Genomic DNA, 21,959 nt, shown 5'->3' on the forward strand with positions numbered 1-21,959 from the left:
GAATAACTTCTTCAGTCAGGGTGACAGCGCTTTAATGCGATAAATTACAGGTACCATAAGAATATACGATGACTGATGCATTTTTCTAGTACTTAGAGGGCATCTGCGAAAACAACTTGAACTTGTATTTATATTATATTTATTTACGGCACAACTAGCGAGTACAGTTTAAGTTATACTTATACACGAGTTAGAAAACTGCCTGTCGCTCGTCAAACTGCAGAACTGCCAAAGGCTTAAAGGCGTTGGCCATTGCTGTATTGGTTTATGGCCTTCTGTTCTCTTCTTAACTCTGTTGTTTATCGACAGACTTGGCGATTTAACTAAGCTAATTAAATGTAACTTTGTTGATATCTTTATAGGACATTCAGTTCCCGGGAGCACCGATACTGCCTAAGCAAGAATAAGCGTACGCTTACCAAAATCTTTTTTAAAAATATGGTTTTGTGGGCAACCTTGTCAGTTGCCACATTGGAATTTTCTCCCATCCAATCCACCGTTTGTACGTACGGATGTACGGAAACAGACAGGTGAAAGGGAATTTTAAAAAGCCTTAGTTAATAAAAAGGGCATTTCATTTTTGAAGCCTAAAAGAGTATATGCACAAATGAAGGTGTTATTGTCTTCTAAACAAAATAGAATATGAACTGCTACTTGCCCTAAAAATGTACAATAATTTTGCTTGAATCCATCTCGCACCGCTGACTACTAAAATCGCCGCCAAACTTTTGTGTACAAGATAGTGATGTACTTACATCGTAGCGCCAAACTTAGTAATGCATAAATCTTGTGTGTATGTTATCAGACAACATACATGACGTGCTGCGTCGCCCGTACTGATAGTGGGGGAAGTATCGATGACAGCGCCGCTGCTGCGTGTAATTCGAGAACTTCCGTGTGAATTTGTCTGGCTTGATTAATTACGTTGGTAAATTTGTGCTGTCAATTTATTTTATGCTAATAAATGCGGGGTAATCGTATTCCATTGGCAGGCGAGTTCACCACTTAAACTCTGGTATTTCGTAACTATCTCGGTATGAATCACGCTGCGAAAGAGTTTTGTAATTCAGATATTAACCAATCCGTCGCAAACGGAAGATGGAAAACGCAGTATATTCAACTAGTAACTTGAGAATCACAATTTGGGTCCGTACCTTAATGGCCACAACTTACAGTATTGGTATACCTATGCAGATACGAGTACAGTATTAATATTTTGATAAGTAGTCATCATGAATGTTGATAAATGGCGTATTAGTAATAATTTTAATCGTTCAATTTTGCCAATACTAGAATTTCCATCAATCAAAACAAAAAATGATGTCAGCTGAACAATATTCCAATCTAAAAACAAATTGTCCAAAAAAGTCGCCCGATTTTATAGTAATAATAATTAAAAATTGCATTTTCTTTGTTTATTATTAGTTTTTATTGTGATTGTAGTTCTCATTTATCATACAATAAAATGTATTTAAACTTACAATTGTTCTTACTATAAAATTGGCGAATTTTGTTATTGATAAGATATGAGTTGAACTTTTCGGACATCCTATATATTATATATTTAGCAGATAATTATAGTTTATTGAGAAGACGGACTGAAGAATTCTCAAATCCAGAAAATTTTCAAGCTGAATGATGTCAGACGATCCAGAAATGGTAGAGGCTGTGGTATGTAACATGAAAGACTTGCCAGAAAAACAGGAATTTATGAAAGAGGTTGACGTGGGTTCTTCAGGCAAATGTCTTCTAATAATGTGAGTAATTTTGGCTAATATCCATATCATATACTTTTTTAATGCACAAGCACACATCTTGTATAATTTTATTCGCGAATTACCGTATATCTTCAAAAGCTTTTGTATTCTTTGTTCCATTTGTAGGTTGAGGTTCTTCGTAATTTTGACTATCTTTTGAAATGAAATAGCTTGCATCGCATATACATATCTAAAATTCCATATATATGAGAGTAAGAGGCATAACACCGAGACTAACATAGATTTTTTACTCTTCAAGCGACAAACGTACTTTTATAATTAATTAAAGGCTCGTCAGGTATGGCGCATCTTGTTAGCGTTTGGAATACGCTCGCCACCGCACCTTTGATTACCCTGCGAGGGGTCGGTGGTTCGTCATTCTTATTTGTTTGCTTTATGTTTGATTAAAGTCTGCGCAACAGCAGTTCCGGAATCTCGCCAACTCGTATACCATTGTCTACTATCTCTTTATATATATTTATGTATAGAATATACCTTTCCCCCTTTTTAGGAACGAAAATGGAGATTTGACTGCGCTCGGTCATAAATGCACACATTATGGCGCGCCGCTTGTCAGGGGAGCGTTAAACAATGGCAGGATTCGGTGCCCGTGGCACGGAGCATGTTTTAGTGCAACGACTGGAGACATCGAAGATTACCCGGGACTCGATTCTCTGCCCAAGTATCAGGTAATTGCGCATAATCTGTTAGCTACAATTTCATTTGAAAAAGATTAGGCCGATTCATATATGCCTTGAAGGTTATTTCTAACCTGACTTGCTTTCGCGCAATCAGAAATTTTTCGAATTAATTTGTGTATGTTGGTCCTTCGTTTCTGTGCGTGATTATACGATTCCATCATGTTGAAAATTTGTAACAGGTCATAGTGGACGACGAGAGTGGGGATGTTAAAGTTAGGGCCAAACTTGAACACTTGAAGGTAGGAAAAAGAAATGCATGCATGGATACGGAAATTCGCTCGGGTAGGTATTACGATATTTCTCTTTTGTCGTAAATAAATGCAGCCGTTGCAGAGAATTAAACATGAACCACGTTATTTCACAAGTTAATATCTTAATATAAACGCATAATAATCATAGAGAGCGAAATCAGTTTAAAAATAACAACAGAAATGTATTCACAAAAGTGATTTTTGTTACTTGTAAAATTTAGACAAACACAATAGAACGAATTATCACATGACGTAATGTGCGAGGCAAGATGATTGACCGGTCAATTCGTAATTGGAAATTTGGTTTGCTTGACAAATGAATTACATTCAGTCTTTGATTTACATTTGCTAGCCCATAAATTGCTCATAATAAAAGGACCACGGTAATTCTCATTAAGATGGACAGCAACATACCGAACAGAGAATAGTTATTATTGGAGGCGGCCCAGCGTCTATTGTCTGTGTGGAAACGTTACGCAAAGAAGGTTTCACTGGCAGCATAATCATTGTATGTAAAGAACCACATCCTCCATATGACCGCGCAAAACTGAGCAAGGCCCCCGATGCAATACCACAAGATGTTTATCTCAGGGGCGATTTGAAATATTACGACGACATAAAAGTGGATCTTCGATTAAACACGGTTTGTGACCTGAATTATTGAATAGTTTTTTGTTTTGTTTCCAGATGACATAATAGTTTTATTCTTCTAATATATATTTACTGTTTTTATATTGTTTGCTCAGTCTCTTTTGAAGCGAGATACATGGCGTCTGTTAGACATTATTACACAAAGCGACTTAAAACAGACTGACGATAGGTTTTAATTCAATAAAAAATGAAATGTACATTCATTCACCAAATGTAAACTTTAAATAGTGAACTGAAAGTCAATATATAGATATCATTATATGCAGATAGCATATAGAAATCACACATAGCATAATGACAAAACTTAGACATGTGAAATCACGCCATATTATGAGGACCAAACAATATTCAATCAAAACAAAAAGTCCTAGCGCGAGGCGTTTATAACACGACAGTCGCGCAGATCAGCCTATATTCACATGAGCGGGCCAAGATGAAGTCAAACAATTTAACTTCAATTTAGTTAGTTTCAATCGAAAATACACAAATAGTTTGTTTCGTCATTTGTTAATTATTCTAGTCGAAACTGCAGACCACGTGCGTCCGGACTGCCATAGAGTGACGTTTTGTACGTCCGCTGCTCTTGGAGAAATGTGTAAAGAAATTACGTACAAAATTTTCATTTATTTTTGAACTTTTTTTTAAAATATCTAAACTATGAATTGGTAATTCTGGTCCAACAGTGTCAGCCGCCATTGACACTAAAGGTAACTATATGATATGGTCTTTTCAATAAGTGCCTTTCTCACTGCGGCGCTTTGCAAAATGATTTTCTTAATGTGGCCACTGCTCTAGAATATGTTCCAAATTACCTCCTTGGCATCAGAGTCAGATTTGCAGTCGTTGCACTAAATTGGTTTCTCAGAAGCGCGCTGCTTTCAGGATACGTCAATAGCAACAATATTGTTTACTGGGGCACAGCACCCCGAACGAAGGCACACATAGACATTTACACCTAGTAAAGTGCACAGAATGAGTAATCATTTCCAAACATGGCATCGTCGGTCCGTATTGGTTTAAAGACGAAAATGAAAGAGCTTAAACGGTGAATATGGAACGTTAAGGAATGGTGCCAAGGAAATTCTGGATATCACTCGGACGATGTGGAGAGATTGACTGAGATGACCTGGCAACACCCACATATCAAATGACACCCTTGACTGGATGGGAGAGCGATTTCAGCAACGGCTGATCGGCAGTGACTTTGAATGGGCACTTCATCACCGGACTTGAACCCCCTCCCTTTCCACATTTTTATTTGGTAGAGTATTAGCAGGAAAATTTGTATCTGAAGAACGTTCAAACAATTGGTGAACTAAAGACTGCAACTGCAGCGAAAATCAGTGAAATCCCCACAGAGGAGTGTGTACAAGTGATTGACAACTTTGCGCATGTGATGCAAGTCTTCTCCAGCGCCAAGGACGGCATTTTAAAAATTATTCTAGAATCTAGAGAGAATATAACTCCTATGCGAAGCGTCCTATATTTCTGAAACTTGGATACAATCATACACAAACAAAAGTTCAAATGTAGGCAAAATTAAATGACTTACTCTATTCTTGTAGAAGAATCAAAAAATTTAAGGGTTTTGTATTATTATCCTTTTGAGTAGAATTCCTAGTTGGAAAAATGTGTGCTTTGTTAGTAGTAGTGCCAAAACCCACATTCGCCACCTTTTCTCTAATACCAGTCTAAACTTGAAAGATCTGGCTCAAGGCAAGCTATTCACTGCGTGATAAAATAAGTTTATTAGAAAACAATGAGTATATTCAAAACACAATAAAACACAATTTAATGCTTCGTGTTACTTGATTGCTGTAAATTTTACAGGAAGCTCTTTCGGTAGACGCCGAACAAAAAAAAGTTGTTACCCGCGCTTGTGACGAGAATGAAGACCGATCAATTAGTTTCGATCATCTGTTTATTGCTACAGGCGGAACACCACGTACGCTGCACCCCATGACTGGTTCCGATTGTAACAATATATTCGTTTTACGCACCTTGGACGACGCTAATAAATTAGCATCACAATGCAAGGGTAGGCGTATTTTATTTTATAAGACTTTTATAAATGACGTAAATAAGCCAATATGTTTTAAGTTGTCAAATTTGAAATGTAAATAGGTCATTAAATTTGAAGAAAATTTTTATGCAAACAGTAGTTAATTAACAAATAGATCTACGGATTTCAGTTTTTAAAATTATCTTCTACTTGTTATATATAAATACCAAAGTACTGTAACATATCAACCAAGTGCGTTTAGTTCAACATCGCTTATTTTAAGATAAAAGAGTGGCACTTGTTGGCTCCTCTTTCATTGCTATGGAGATAGCAGCGTTTCTGGCAAAGAAGAAAGAAAGCACATCTCTCTCCGTGATCTGCGGTCGAAGATCAAATGTAGGTTTTAATTTTTACGTCGCAGTCGTAGTCATAAACTAAGGTCTGAGACAATTCTGATTTCAGGTTCCCTTTCAATCATCGTTGGGACCGGACATAGGTGGTCGCATAATGAAAATGCACGAGGAAAAGGGAATCAAATTCTATACATCTGTCGGTGTTGCAGAGTTGAAGTGCAATGACGAAAAGAACGTCACTCATATCCGGCTTTCCGACGACACGGTTCTCGAAGTAGACCTGGTGATCTTGGGAATCGGTAATTCGAAATGATAAATTATTTTTTTACACCACATATCGCTATGCTATGGTGTTTAAGATTTTCATCAATTTTATACAGCTTCTTTAAGATTGACGCCAGTGACGTTTTTCCTGACCCAAATATTAAAAAAATCCATCTCCCCAAAACAAATATATACTGTAATATGTGATCATGTAATAAATGCATCGTCGTGTATCATGCATGTGTCATATATAGTTATCTCAATAAACACATGAACTGCACTCTAGTCCAGAGCTACTCAACTATTTTCCGTTCCGTTTACAAAACTTCAAAAATACTGGGGTCCGGACATTACAGAAAATTTATTTCAATAAATGAACGAAACTTCAAATGCAATATTAAGTTAAATACAAGAGCAATGAATAACTCACAAAAATGGACACAAATGTCGCACATCGGTACCAGTACGACAAAATGTATAGCTTTGTATTAGAATTGTATCAAAATCATCTAAAACTATGAAACGATGCTTATGCTGCCAAAATAAACAAGCAAACGCGGCCCAAATTGAATAGTCGGAAGGTCACTCGGTGTGATAATTTTCCAAAAATGTGAAATAACCCTTCTCAATTATGGAATATAAACTTCAGGAGTCACACCTTCGACCAACTTCTTGCAATCAAGCAAAATTGACTTGGACGATAAAGGTTTCATCCCGGTCGATGGAAATATGAAAACAAACGTAGACAGCGTGTATGCTGGAGGTGATGTTGTGACTTTTCCGCTTGGAATGAAAGGTGAAAACGCTTTAAAATATTGATAATATAATAATACATATTTTGTATTTCTCGCTAAAAGGAGGTTTTTTGTATTGTTGATTCTCTTGATTTACGCTATATGTTTTTTAATTGTGTAGTATTCATTTAACAGCGTATGATAAGTTCAAATTATTTTAATTGTGTTTTACGTCATCTACTAATGAACACAGCAATACTGATGTTGATAATAGCTTTTCGCCACCCACAAATCTAACAGAAATATTGTATGTCTATTTTATCAATTTTTTTTTTTGTTTAGTTGTACAATATTTCTCACACGACTAGAATAAATAAAATATAAGAATCTGATATTACTTTTCAGGAGGCGAGCGTTGTAACGTACAGCATTGGCAAATGGCCCACAATCATGGAAGAATAGCAGCGTACAGTATCATTAAATCGTGTGAGGACTCTCAAGTCGGCGATAGTGAGTATAGAAATATCTACAATAGAACATTATACAAATATGGAGTTTACATCAGGGTCCTCCAACCTGTGGGCCATATATGGCCCACGGAAGCATTTCGAGTGGCCCGCGCTGTATTTTTCAGAAATAATAAATAAATTGGAGTAAAACTATTTTTCGAGTGATGTAGTATACAAATAAGTGATACAAACCATTTGTTTATTTTCTTGAAATGTGCTCTACCAGCCCTTTCGAACGAGCCATTAGTGCCATTTTGAACCGAAACCAACTGGGGGGAGATATCGACAAATAAAGGTGCAATAGACGCTTACACACTTAGTCTATTACTACTCTATATGACGTTATCGCAAAACAATCGAAGCCATTCTCAGATTAAGAATTCGTTAAGGAATGTATATATATTATGTATTGTTTGGGTTGTCAATGTTTTAAGTCCGGAAATAAAAGAGGTGTTTGCAAAAATAGCCTGTCAAGACAGACAAAACTCGTCATGTCGAAGAGCTTGAGAACTCTATAGCGGATACTTTAATTCCTCCACCTGGGGGTAAATATGAAAATCTTACGGTATATTATTAAACAGTTTGCATCCAATTATCTATCTTCAAGGTCACGGAAAGGATCAACATGTTCAGTCAATTCCCTTCTTCTGGACAGTCCAGTTTGGAATCAGTATAAGGTACGCGGGACACGGAGGAGGCTTCGATAATATCATAATCAAGGGCGTAGGAAAAAATGGAAAAATCGTTAAAGCTGGTGAGGCCCTATCATCTAAAAAATTTGTCGGGTTTTATGTGAAGAAGGACCATGTGATAGCGGTGGCAACAATGATGGCTGATCCAATAGCTGCAAGGTTTGCAGAGCATTTAAATGACAAAGGCCCTCTGAAGGTAGATCAGATTGACAGTTTCTTGAAGGGTGACACTGGCGATGAAGGGAAGGGACACGTCGATAAATGCTCAATAAACTAATGCGAATTACACACAAAGTAAATATGAAAAACTTCAAGCGTATTTGAGGAGCGATTAAAACGTATAGAAACTTGTCAGTACAACGAAATGACAGTGCGAAGTGCAAGTTATTAGTTGTATTTTTAAACTGGCCTAAATTGAAGTTACAGTACTGCGTTTCATTTTTTTCGCTCATTCGCATTGTGCAATCGAAGAATTCCTGTACATATCATTCATATCAGATAATGATTGACATGTTTGTTTCCATTTATATTATTAATAAACAAGAATTGGAAATAAGACTTGTAAATCTCAAAAATGACTGCCAATTACTGCTGGGAATCTCGAATGCCATTTAGCGAAATCACCAATGAACTGAACAGAGTCAGAGTAATATTTATTATGATGACAGTAAATTGCACAAAACATAAAAACATTATTATTTAATTTTTCAATCAATAAATATCTTGCCAGTAAATCAAGTTTAATCACAACAACATTTCCTACTAACTAGTAAGTTAGTTGATTTAGATTTCCCCCCAAAAACAACACATACACAGAAAACTAGTTTAATAAAATAAATGTTCCAGTTTGCCCATATTACACAAATGAACATGTATAAAAAAAACTACTATAAATATTGTGCATGGTTTACCATATATACCTCACCAAGAGCCAACTGATGAGGTAGCAATAACTGACTTTAGCCTAACTTCTCAATTGGTTTGCAATATTGGATTGCTAAGTAATATTTATTTTATTAAACATAAAGGTACACAAATGAAGAATAGATAGCTGAGGTGAGAGTTGTGGGGGTCAGGTATGGCAGCACTCCAGATATGTATAAAGGAAAAAAATAATAAAACTAAACATTCACAAAAGTGTATACATATATTTCACGAGTCAAAGCTGATTGACTCATGTTTACTGGCATCCGCGGCATATTATAGACTGTTGTCTTATGTGGGGTCCATTACCTTGCTTTGAGAAAATTTACCCCTAAATATAGTTAGCTTTTATAAGAATATCTCCACAAGAATATCTCCACAAAATCTGACAAGATACATTAATTATATGGAGTGTAATCATCCACCCTTGTCTTATTTAACTTCTGGACAATTCTTTTAATACTTATAGGAAAATATTTTTAGCCTCCATACCCTGTTGTATATTCTCATCCATTTACTGTTATTACACCAGAGACAAAGAAATTTTTATGCTCAAATGGGATTTTCCTTCAGTTATATTAAATTTGCGGCGCTCCAGAAGTATGTGTAACAATATGGAGGCAAATAATCTTGTTTACATCAAGTGTAAAGGGACTGAAATCTATTCACTTGGCTAACACAGACAGTCCCCAAACTCGTAATCTAACTAAAATAAGGAAAATCGAAATAAAATTATGCCCTAACCTGGTACACGTACTAAAGGAGTACCGAATTCACTCCCATTTTACTGTCTTCCTGATAGTTTTGACTGAAACTGCCTCGAGCCTCTTGTGGATTGACTACTGGCACATATTTAAGTATGGTTTTAGTATCTTTTGTGATTTCAGAGGCCACCTATAATTTTAATCGAGGTGACATACTGACTGATACTTCATAACTTCTGAGTGAGTGTGCATTTTCTGAAAGCAAAGAGCACATATTCATGTATGGTTTTAGTATCTCTTGGCATTTCAGAGGCGAGAGAAGCAAATTTTAATTAAAAAAGACCCTCAAGGTGTCCTTTCTCATCCTAAAAATAGAGAAATTGTGAGACCACAGCAATTCATATGCTAGGAAAACCTCCACTAGATATTTTGAAAGTACAACATGAACGAAAAGTTGGTCGTAATACATCACAGTACATGAGCTGAAGTTGACTTTTTCATTTTCACAATTGCAGCATTCGAAGTAGACTCTCGTAGAAGTTTTTCAATATTTGAAAATGCTTCACTGCTGTTAATTATGCTACCGATGGCATCTGTTGCATAATTAGCATCATACACAAGCCCCTACAAGAAATGTAGTTTTAAAAACTATTTAATATAGGTGAATTTGACAAATAATGATCTTAACAACAATATGCACCAGTGGTATTTTGCAATTTTGGGAGTGAATTGGTGACACTATGTTGAATAATTCTGCACAAAAAATCCTTCTTCTTCAAATGGAAAAGCTATTTTATTCATGCCAACAAGAAGATGGCATCATCAATAGATAAACACTTATATACCTTGATTTGGTCATTTGTTTTCTTCATGTCATTACTGGCATTAACTACCCTTGGAAGAGTCTTTTTTACATGTTGTTGTATTCGGTACAGTCCAAGTGAGGGTTCGTTTGCAATCATGTGTACAGTTTCATTAACTCCAACGGAGGCTCTTTTGACTTTCAAGTCTAACTCCCTTTCTGGCCTATGTTGCATTGAAGCAGCCATTGGCTATCAAAAGAAATGAGAGAGGATATTCAAGGGAATTCAATATTTATTTCAGTTAGAAAAAAAATTCGATCGACAGATTATTGATATAGAAACATATGGTATGCCAACCGAAGACAAAATGATATCGCAAAGAATTTCAAGCAGCTCAATTCTGTGACATATACTGATATAGTTATAACTTGTAACCATGTTATTGTGGTAGTCAAGCATCAACTGTCTACCATCCTGAGAATGGCTTATATTGGAACTTTCAGTATAACATTTGGCAGTTTTCATGATAGCACAAAAGACATTTTATATTTTCCCATTGACTAGTAAAATTCAATTTTACGTCTTCTCGGATGCGGTGTGACAGTGTCAACTGTCAACGATTACAGATTCTAAACTACTCGTATGTATAATGGAAATATTATACATCAAACCGAGTACGTAGCGTTGTGGAAATGTAAAGAAAAGCTTGTAATACCTGAATCGAGCTGCTGTGCATGTCCAAAAAAATGCCGAGTGAAAATAACTGACTGGTTCCTACTGGACGTCAAGTATACTGCACCTGTACCGTACCAGGGGAATTCCCAGAACTTGTCAGCTAGTCTTTTAATGAAATCTTAGTCGTTGGTTCAAACTTAAAGTAGATGACATGTCAAGATGTGCCATATGAAAAATGTTGTGTGATTGCACTTGTTAATTATTAGTTACCGTATATTTTAAATTTTCGAAGAAAATTATAATAGCCACCACCGTTTGTGTTACTGTTGACTCGATTTTGCAGTTTTGGAATATATTTATAAGATTTCAGTTATGTTTATTCTAAAATAACAACAAACTGAAAATTTAGAAATTGTACGGTAGTAACTGCATAAACGGAATACGGTTCTACCGTGTTTCCTCGAAAATAAGACCTACCCTGAAAATAGGCCCTAGCCTGAATTTTAAAAATGATTTCAGTATAAGCCCTACCCTTAGAATAAGACCTAGTCAATATTCGGGGAAACACGGTAGTTCAAGTGACGATAGGCCGAAGTTAAATTTTCTTGCCAGCGCCTTCTATTAGCAGATTTTTTAATATCAGAAAGTCGTAAATTTTAGAAATTTCAACTATTTTTCAGAAAAATTAACGTAAAAGCTCTTAATAAAGCACAGTTAGAGCAATGACATTAAACAACATGATAGGCAACTCTGACGTCACTCCATAAGACTACAGGCGAAACATTATATTTCATGATACGCACCAATGCACGTATTTCTCGTCGCCTTTCGCGTCCGTTTTCCGCTCGCTTTTGCTACTCGGCGTCTTTTTTACGTGTAGTACCTGTCTTTTTGCGCCTGTAACGAAACAAAATAATCTCTATATCTAAGAAGTTTTGCTTACTTGGAAAGCTGGAATAACAGGCAAGCTGTAAAGAGCAATTCTGGACATCATAGACGTTTTTTTTTATCAGAGAAGATTACAAACGCGATAGCGGAAAGATTTGTGTGGAACATTGTGCAGATAATGACAAAGTTCAAAGTTAGTAATTTTAATGTTTGCGCTTAATCATTGAAATTTCATTTAAAGAGGGTGTCATACAAAACTGTGCTGCGATACAATTCCATAACACAAAGTTTGCACCTATCGAACTTGCTTTTGTAGGTGAATTTATTAGACATATTACATATTCAGTTAATCGTAGGTAACATTGCTGGTACATAATGCATCGTAGATAGGTTTGTTTAAATTTAGGAATTTAGCTCATAGCCCACTAATTAATATTATCTTCTATGCAGGAGGTTGCAGGGCTGAATTCAACTTGCAGCCTTACCGATCACCTGACGATGCTCATTTAGTTTGGCTCGAGCAAGTCTTCTTGAAATGCTTGTGTGGATGGAAACTACCTATATTTTTTGCCTTCCTCCGATTTTAGACACATTTATTCTGAGGGATTTCGCATATAATTCTCACTGATTGTTGGCTGTTTATAATTCCTATTGATTGTGAATTCTGATTATAACAATGAGTTGAAAATTTTTTTACCTAATTTACTGGCACCTTTTTCTTGTCAATACTCCAAGCTGAGGTAATAAACATGACAATACATTTATGTCATCTGGAAGCAAAATATGCACACTAATTAATAGTTTGGCACATTGAGATAATACATCATGACAGAAAATACAAGTTAAAGATATGTATGACCATCACATGGTAATTAAAATTAAAAAAATTAATAGGGGCTGTGGAGTATGAAAAGTTCAAGACAAAGAAAAGAACAAATGTTCATAGCTCATGAACTCTCAATTTTGCCTCCATTGCTTTGTGAAGGCCAATATATTTCGAGTGGCTGAATTGGTTTATCTTTATGATAGCAACGATTTTGTATTTAATATAGCGAGATTATTTCAATTTAATTGAAGTGATATAATTTCCCAAAGCAATGCTTGAATCGTCTAGAATAGATCAGTGGTGTCAAACTCATGGCTTTTCGAGAGCCGCATTGCATTTTGAAAATTGTAAAAAGAGCCGCAAACAGTTTTTGATAATGTATACTTAAAAGATATTTTTAAGATAGTTTTAGTTTGTGACATATATTGTGATGCAACTAAACAGTTGGATTAAGTTTTATTATTTTCTTCAATTTCAAATGCAATTACATATTAATATTTGCATTCCACTATTATTGCAACATTTGCAAGTTACAGTATTTATTATAAAAAATCGTAAAATTCTATGTACAACCATCAAAATCATTTTTGAACAAGCTTTGAATAAGGAAAGAATAATACATACACTAAAAATAACTTAATCTAAATATATGAACCTAAAATTAACAAAAATACTACAGTATAAACTCAATGTTTTAATAATTACATTTGTCCTGGCGTTTGGCATCTTTTTTGTGTCACCAGCATACTAAGGCCAGTCTGAAATGATTTTATAGTACCAACTCTAACTAACGAGGCCACATGATCATGGGTTTATCTGGATCTTTACGAATGTTTAATCAATTCCAGTAATGTAAAAAAGTTACTTTTATCATTTCATGTATAGATCAGTAAAAAAACAAATGACAGATTTTTTCGACAAGACATTTCGCACTACATTGCGTGGCATAGGATTGCTTGAATTATTATTGATATTGATTTTTAGTAACTAAGTCGTTGTATAATTATATTAATATACAAACACATGGAAATTTTCTGTTCGAAGTTGGTCTTCGAATTTGTCATATTGACTGCTGAGCTTATTGTGTTTTTTGATTGTTTTGATGGAAATATGACAAATTAAACAATGTGCTTCAGAATTTTGTGAAGAGCAGAAATGTTACAACTCCCATTTTCTTCGAAAATGCCACCTTCTTCATGTACTTTGCGTTTAATTTAATCACTCAAGTGTTTTATTCAAGTATTCTTTTGCTAGCTTGATGTGTATTCTTAATTGGGTCAAAATGTGGACAAAAAAAATTAATATTCCAAAACTACTTTCAGTAAATTGTTTTCTGTGTGAATAATCAATTTCACTTTAGAAGGTTTGAAAAATCTATTACATTTAGATAAAAAAAAACTTCCAAAATACTATTACAATTATTGTTAAGCGTTCGAGGGCCGCACTGGAAGTTCTCTGGGGCCGCGAGTTTGAGATCCCTGGTCTAGATTGAAGTTGTTCAAAAAATATATGATAGTATTTTATCATGAATGATGATTATACCCCTTCCGGAATTTCTTCTATAGTACTACCAAAAGTTGATGAACCAAATATAACACAGGTGCAGTGAGGTACCCGTAATCCTCATTTCCAAAGCTGTTTTAAGTATGTCTGGCGTGTTTTGTGCCTTTTTACAAATAAGACCGCTTATGCAATCTTACGCTTTGGAATTTTTAGTTATTTTCCTCAAGCCCTGCAGGATGTGGGGGCCATAAACAACTCTACCGGAGGGTCAAATGTCTTTGCATGCTCCCATAGGTTGTTTTTCTATTGCAAACATTATATTTCTTGGAATCACACTGTCACTGATATGTCGCCAGACTTCTGATATCTCCCCGTCTGCTATAGTTGTCCTGTGAATAAATAATAGGAAATTGAGATTAGACGAATAGTTGAAAGTTTTGCTTTATGTCGGCTTAATTTCTTGATTGATATACTTACTATTTCTGCTATTGCCTCTTGTACTGCAAGAGTCTCACAATGCTTAGACAGGTTTGTCCACAACTTTCACATCTGAAGAAAGAGAGGAGATTTATTAATTTTCGTTAAGAATAAATGAAGCAGTCTATATGATTTAGAATGGAAAAGCTAATAAATCCAATATCTCATGTTTTATGTAAAAAATATTTTACTGAATTTGGTATATAAACCAACTAATAAAAGGGTTTAGTCAGAAAATTACAAGCATTCGTGGCTCCAAATACTTGAGAAATCAGACTATACAATATAGACCGGTATGAGTGAAATGTTAGGTGAACTTGTTAACACTTTGATTCAATACGCAAATAAAAGTGAATGCGCAATAGTATGTTACAATGAGCAGCAATCAACAATGAGTATATATCCTCACTGATTATTCCTCACTGACTATTTGAAACCATAAGGGGTAAGTAAATATGTAATTTCGGCAAATGGGCAACTACGTACCGTACTGAATTAATAACTTCGTAGTATTTGACAAAGGCTGGCTTTCCCACATGTACTTAACAGTGCGATGCCCGGGTGTGATATACAACAATAGTATTCACCTTACCTTTTACCGATTTCTTTTTACCCCAACTTTCAAAAATATCATTAAAATCGACAACAACTGTCAAAGCAGGCACGAACACCATTCGTACTACGCCTCGAAAGCAGCACACATCCGATCGTTTTCGTCTCGTCAAGTATGTGCATTGGAGCGTGCTATCGAATACGATCTTCGGACAAAAATGCCGGAGTTGCGCATCATGTTGTTTAATGTCATTGGTTAGAGCATAAATGTTATTACATACGGATTTGGTTTTCGAGAATCCCGCATGTTCCATTGTTAAGGGGGTGATAGGTCAGGTACTTATCTGAATGGATTAGGCTAGCAGTTATCTGAGCATTGACGACGACGTGCGAAGTCTGAAAGATAATTGCACGGAAGTTATAAGATTATCTATTCTAGACTGCGTTATGAACATAACATACCGTACCATAAATTATTTCTTCATTAGCAAATGTTGGATTGTTGGTATTCATATGATGTTAAGTGGCCGGGTCATATTTCAGTATTTTGTTGCGTTAATTCTGTAATACTAATTATGCTGGCAGTTGCTAAAGTTCTTACCGTACCATATTACATGTATAACGCTACAGTATTAGTTACCGTACCGGTTGCTTGTAGTTTAATGTAAAACAAATTTCGTCCCCGTCATACCTACTGCAGTACTGTGAATATACCGGTAGTCTACTTCATTGGTTCCCAACCGCCGGTCCGCGGACCGGTGCCGGTCCGCGAAGCTTTTTTGCCGGTCCGCGAGAAAATTTTGGTGTTTTGTTGTTTTTATGCCGTCTAAATCGCTTTACCGAGGACGAGGTCGCGTTGGTTTATTACGCAATTTCTCTTCCGCCGTCATATTGCGACATCTTGGCGCCGAGTAATCATACTTTTCGCTTTTTCGGCTCCGATTCATCTCGAATGCGCTCCGATCTCTTTGACGAGGTCGATTTATTACGCAATTTCTCTTCCGCCGTCATATTGCGACGTCTTTCGCGACATCTTGGCGCCAAGTAATCACACTTTTGCTCATCGTGAATGCGCTCCATCGAATCTCGCAAGATTCAGAAACCTAAAAATTGGCACGCGTGCTTTTTCTGTTTTGCATGCTTTTTCTGATTAATATGACCACCCAAATAAAACGTTACGCATATTTCTTTGTTCAAAACAAAAAAAAGTCAAGAAAAGTATAATACTACAGTAAAATATGACAGGTGGTCACGAGGAGCGCAAAAAAGCATGGGCCGCTGAGATCTTTCCCAGTATCTTGAGCAGACAAAGTAGGATTTTGAGCCTGGTGCCAAATTACCGACGACTTTGTCATTGTAATGTAAATTCCCTCCGTTTGAAGCATCGATCAACTGCAGAGGGATTAATATGATGAACCCAATGAAAAAGCTTGATTCAAATTGTGATTCTACTTTACAGTCCAGATTTAAAAAAGAATCACTGTCACAATTTTGGATATCTCTTGATAACGAATACCCATCGCTAAGTAATCGAGCAATCAAACTGTTGTCCGTATTTTCAACGAGTTACTTATATTTTTATTACTTATATATAAAAATATTTTCATCACTAGCTTCAATTAAAGCGAAGCAAGGAAATTGGCTGCACGCCGCTGCAGGGCTACGTGTTGCAGAAACTTCCTTGAGGCATCGTTTGCAATCCTATATTGGAAACTAAACAGCAGCAAAATTTTCACTAGAGTTAATTGCGTTTGTACATGATTTGACATGTACATGTTTTTTATGTGAGATGTTTTATGTGTGCCTTCCTTACGAATAATGGGCGCCCAGCACCAAAGCATTACGCAAATATTTTTGGCCGTCACATTATTTGATAGTTTTTCTTCGTGTGAGCTGTTTTTAAGTGTGCCTTTTTTTGTCTAGATGCATATTGAGTGCCCGACATTGCATTGTATTACGCAAATACATGTTATTCTTTTATGTTCCGGTCATTTCAATTTTTTGCCGGTCCGCCAGTACATTTAAATTAATTTTACCGGTCCGCCAGGGTAGAAAGGTTGGGAACCACTGGTCTACTTCATGCTGCCGAAAACAAATAACTAATCCCATACCCGACATGGAATGGTAACCGGACTGCTGTGGTTTGCCATATGGTTAAGCCGTCTTATCAACTTTCCTCTCCCCCAGGATAAATATGTAATTTTATCCTTATTTCTAGGCTTACCATACCTCCCGCTTTTTAGCGTCTTGTCCCGACAAGTCAGCCAAAAGTCCCGCTTCGGCGTTCAGCCATCCAGCATAATACACGAACATGTTCCCATTACTGTTGTTGCTGTGTAGCGCAGCGCTAGCCTACTTACTGAAGGTGAATGCGAATCTGAAGTAGACACTTTAATTTCATTGCATCTTATCATAAGTTTGTGCAGATGGCTGAAAGTATGTCCAAAACAAATGTTTTCTGTTTAGTCATATTGCATATTTTCTGTTATGATGTTATATTACATAATGGTATGATAATTTTTCAGAAATTTGTTCAATACTGCAGTAGAAAATACTTCTACCAGTCTACCAATTCTACCTAAAAAGTCGAATACATGCTATAGCCTATGATGTCTACTGAAAGTAAAGATATTGGACAGCTCGATGAAACAAAAAAGAAGGAAATAAAACATGACACAGTGGATAAAAAAATTCGATTTCCAAAGAAAAATGCTCAATATCGTGGAACTGGCAAACTTCCATGTCCAGATTTGGGAGATAACTGGAAAATGGAACAAATTGTTCGACAACAAGGAAAATCTGCAGGAAAATATGACACATATTATTACAGTCCTGATGGTATAAAAGTCCGATCGAAACTTAAGCTCCAACAATTTTTAAACAAAAGTCTGGATAATTTCGATTTCAACACTGGAAAATATATTGAAAAAAATGAAAAACTTGAAACATCACCATCGGGTAAAGGAAAAATGGATAAAATAAAGACAAGTGAATTGAAAGTTATTGACAGACCAGTGGGTCGTGCTAGTAATCCATTGAGCATCAAAAATCGTGTAAAAGGACCTTATTCTGCAACATTACAAATGCATGAAAGAAGAAGAAAACAGAAAGAGCTCAGTCATAGAACACAAGCTGTAAAATCTAAAGATATGAGCACAAGTGCTGCTATTCAGAGAGCAATCGAAATTGTTGAAAAAGATAACATTGATGAACAACCTTTCAGCCTTTTCAAGAATGAGGCCTTGCTCCTTGCTGACCATTTTACTGACATGGGATCAGAATTTGAAGATCTTGTTTTGTCTGCTTGGAAATGTCTCAGTGTCAAAAGCAAAAAACAATTTGAACAATACAGTTTTTTCCGGGCATCAAGCAAAAAAACGAATGTTAGAAAATATAGACGTTTTAGTGAAATGAGAAGAAAACGATGCAGGCAATGTACGGGTTGCCTAACAAATAATTGTGGAATGTGTGATGCTTGCAAAAATATGAAAAAATTTGGAGGGGATGGAAGTAAAAAGCAAAGTTGTGTATTACGTAGATGTGTGGCGATCCATTCGTCCAAAAACCCTTTAACAATGGTTCCCCAGCAATTACACAGTTTTTCTATTTCACAAACACTCTTGCCAAAAACAGTTCCACCATCTCGTAAAAGTTTCAGTGACGTATTAGATTACAGCCCACTTGTGCCACATTCTTACCACAGTGATGAATCAAGAGGAATACATTCATATGGAACATTTTCTAATGAGCAATCAGCATTCACTGATTTTCAGGCAAGAACAGGACAGTTATGTTTGGACAATGATGGCCAATTTCCAGACATATCTAAAAGTCAGGTTATACCAGATTTACAGTATCAATCTTTTACCACCATTTCTGTTAATGATGAAATTATCAATAGCAATAATACCACAGATGCGCATGAGGATCATCCTGTTAATATGGACCAAAGCAACTCGCAGAAATTGCATAAAAGAAAGTCCAGAGTGCCTGTCTACATTAAGCAGGATAGTAAAGACAGGGAAATGGATATTTTTGTTTCATAAATGACCATTCAATTTGTGTGTTTTTTCCTCTTACTACATTGCCTTTGCTGTATTGTCTTCAATATTTTATCATGCTCACCTTGAAGTAAAATAGACACCTCATACTAATCACAAGTGACTAAAGCAGGTGGCTGAACAATTTTCCAGAATTAAAGTGAAAATGTAAACTGATGGAAAATACTGGATGTTTTGACTTTTGAGCCTAGTGCTTGAGACCAGTGTTCCCTCTAAAGTGTGCGCGTGTGCGCGCGCACACAGCTTTCAGAGGCTGCGCACACGCATAGATTTACTGTGCACAGACGTATTTCGATGTAGTGTAACAATGTTCTCGGTTGGCAGGTTGAGAAAGTTTGTTGTTGGCCCACCCATTACCCGGTTAGAACGCCAAAATTTCTTCATTGGTTTTTGCACAAATATTAGTCATTTCCAAAAAAGTGCGCACACACCAAAATTTCTGCGCACACATACTACAAAAAATTAGAGGGAACATTGCTTGAGACCCTTCAAATGTCCCTAAAGATCATTGAAGGACCAATAAAATTCTCAACGATCAATATAGAAAATGAAAAATATTTAACAGATTAAGAGTATTTTTGACCGCCTATCTTCTGAGTGCTCTTTTTAGACAAATCCATTATTTCAAGAAAAAAAAATGCATTGCATTATTCTTCAATTTGTGCATTTACTACATTTATCAGAAATTATTTGTAAAATGATTTTTTGTTCATACTACTTATTTACAGACAGCGAAGGATCCCCGCATTTCAGTCTAATTCTAATGAGAGTGATTGGGTGCCACAGGATTGAATGAATAATAATTAACAAATTTGTTAGCTAATTCAGGCATGTTGTTTCTTTGGTTAGGTTCTCCCCCCCCCCCCCCCCCCTCAAAAAAAAATCCAACATTTTTTAATGCAATTCTGCTGCATTGTTAATGAAATAATGAATAAAATAAATTCTTGCATATTTTTCAACATTTTGGTCCATTCTTAACGATTTACTGAAAACCATTTTTTCCTGACTCGCTACCAATAATCCTTTCTCAAAAAGAGCACAGATAGATGAAAATGCGCGCTCATGTGGCTTGATATATGGCATAACTAAGTTCAAAGATAATGGAACCCTTGAAACATTTCACGTAAAGAAAAACTACCATATGTTTGCGTAATAAAATGCAGTGCTGGGGACCCATTATGCGTAAAAACATGCACAAGCCTAATCATGTAAAAACACAATTCACTCCAGTGGGAATTTTGCTGCTGTTTCGGTGCTAATATGGGATTGCAAACGAGGCTTCAAAGGAATTTCTGCAACATGTATCTCTGAAGCGGCGTTCAGTCGATTTCTTTACTTCTTTAATTAAAGCTGGTGATGAAAAAGTTATTTCGCGTAGGTAACTAGTTGAAAATACGGAAAACAGTTTGATAATACGAAAAGTGTGATTACTCGGCGCCAAGACGTCACCGCACTTATCAAACAGCAATCTGACGATGGAAGAGAAATTGCGTGATAAACCAACGCAACTTCGTTTTTACGGCTTCGGTGAAGCGATTGAGTCGGCAGAAAAACAACCAAATTTTTCGCGACCGGAAATATGCTTCGCCGACCACTGCCTGTCCACGGACCAGCGGCTGGGAACCACTGGTCTACACGACAATCTCAAATAGTCATCACCGAGAAGATTTGGGCACCGTTGCCACTGGCCCGTGCCAGACCCACATTTATTCAGTTTGTGGCTGCTGCTTTGTCGCAAGGATTCGAATTTCTTTTAGAAGTCAGTGATTTATGCCCTGCTCGGTACTGTGCTGATCAGGTGTTGATTTTTTCGCAGTTGTCACTAGGATCCACTTATGGCCTTCTACTTGATATCATACTGTTAGTTTCGCGATTCGGATCCACCAAGTGTGGAATTTGTTGAGAACATGATTAAGCCCCGATTCATTTATGTTTTTGCTCATTGAGTGAATGTAAATTAAATAAATAATAATGCAAAGAAATACTACAAATTGAATTTATTTTGCAGTTTCATGATATTTTCCAATTTCTTTCAAACAGAATTATTTATATACTTAATGTATTCATTATATTAACTAACGGATGCAAAAAATATATATATATATGAATTCTTACAACCAGATGTCCAAATTCAATTTAGTTTCCATATAATTTCGAATCCCTCTTTCGAGGGTATTGTTTTTTTCTCCAACTTTCTATATGATTATCATTTTCACCTGTTTTTAGGAAAACAGCACCGGGTGTTTTATTTTATATATAAATACGTAAAAGTTGCTACATTACTTGATGAAGGATCATTAAAATTAGGGAATGTAATTGAATCACGTTTTTTTACAAAATAAATTTGGATCAGTTTTATAATAAATGAACATACAAAATCATCAAATACTTTTGAGTAAATTTGCAAAACTCGAAAAGTTGTGAGACAGATCCAAGTTCTTTATGCCAATTTATACATATTTCATTTCCTGCAATATTTTTAATTTCTCGTTTTGTGTTCAATAACAAGTTATCGCAAAATAGTGTAAACAAACTATACATAATTAAAGCTTTCATGGAATTCTTCAAAATTGTATTATATATATATATATAACTCTATTACGTAGTTAAACGGACCTGCCTGCTTAATTCG

The 21,959-nt window shown here is 35.9% G+C and overlaps 3 protein-coding genes and 2 long non-coding RNA genes across 5 annotated transcripts; 3 read left to right on the top strand and 2 right to left on the bottom strand.

Annotated features, from left to right (window-relative positions):
* Positions 1-1,568: 1,568 nt before the first annotated feature.
* Positions 1,569-8,472, top strand: LOC120342326 (apoptosis-inducing factor 3-like). The gene is made up of 10 exons (XM_039411106.2): positions 1,569-1,757; positions 2,269-2,446; positions 2,638-2,740; positions 3,108-3,352; positions 5,191-5,398; positions 5,646-5,758; positions 5,825-6,014; positions 6,629-6,775; positions 7,119-7,223; positions 7,830-8,472. Exons 1-10 carry the CDS (start codon positions 1,636-1,638, stop codon positions 8,189-8,191), a joined length of 1,773 nt encoding a protein of 590 aa, XP_039267040.2. The 5' UTR covers positions 1,569-1,635; the 3' UTR covers positions 8,192-8,472.
* A 78-nt stretch (positions 8,473-8,550) lies between these two features.
* LOC120342329 (BLOC-1-related complex subunit 8-like) lies at positions 8,551-11,388 on the bottom strand. Its single transcript, XM_039411109.2, has 3 exons — positions 11,061-11,388; positions 10,388-10,594; positions 8,551-10,166 (listed from the first exon to the last, which is right to left on the bottom strand). Exons 1-3 carry the CDS (start codon positions 11,079-11,081, stop codon positions 10,011-10,013), a joined length of 384 nt encoding a protein of 127 aa, XP_039267043.2. The 5' UTR covers positions 11,082-11,388; the 3' UTR covers positions 8,551-10,010.
* A 350-nt stretch (positions 11,389-11,738) lies between these two features.
* Positions 11,739-13,057, top strand: LOC144420874 (uncharacterized). The gene is made up of 2 exons (XR_013474778.1): positions 11,739-12,101; positions 12,359-13,057. It is a non-coding gene; the product is annotated as an uncharacterized LOC144420874 (long non-coding RNA).
* Positions 13,058-13,142: 85 nt separating this feature from the next.
* Positions 13,143-15,519, bottom strand: LOC144420875 (uncharacterized). The gene is made up of 3 exons (XR_013474779.1): positions 15,307-15,519; positions 14,715-14,786; positions 13,143-14,626 (listed from the first exon to the last, which is right to left on the bottom strand). It is a non-coding gene; the product is annotated as an uncharacterized LOC144420875 (long non-coding RNA).
* Positions 15,520-17,773: 2,254 nt separating this feature from the next.
* On the top strand, positions 17,774-19,490 carry LOC120343106 (uncharacterized). The gene has a single exon (XM_039412216.2). It carries the CDS (start codon positions 17,873-17,875, stop codon positions 19,310-19,312), a length of 1,440 nt encoding a protein of 479 aa, XP_039268150.2. The 5' UTR covers positions 17,774-17,872; the 3' UTR covers positions 19,313-19,490.
* Positions 19,491-21,959: the final 2,469 nt, after the last annotated feature.

Source organism: Styela clava, chromosome 3, assembly GCF_964204865.1.
Source record: "Styela clava chromosome 3, kaStyClav1.hap1.2, whole genome shotgun sequence".
NCBI classification, from domain to species: domain Eukaryota; kingdom Metazoa; phylum Chordata; class Ascidiacea; order Stolidobranchia; family Styelidae; genus Styela; species Styela clava.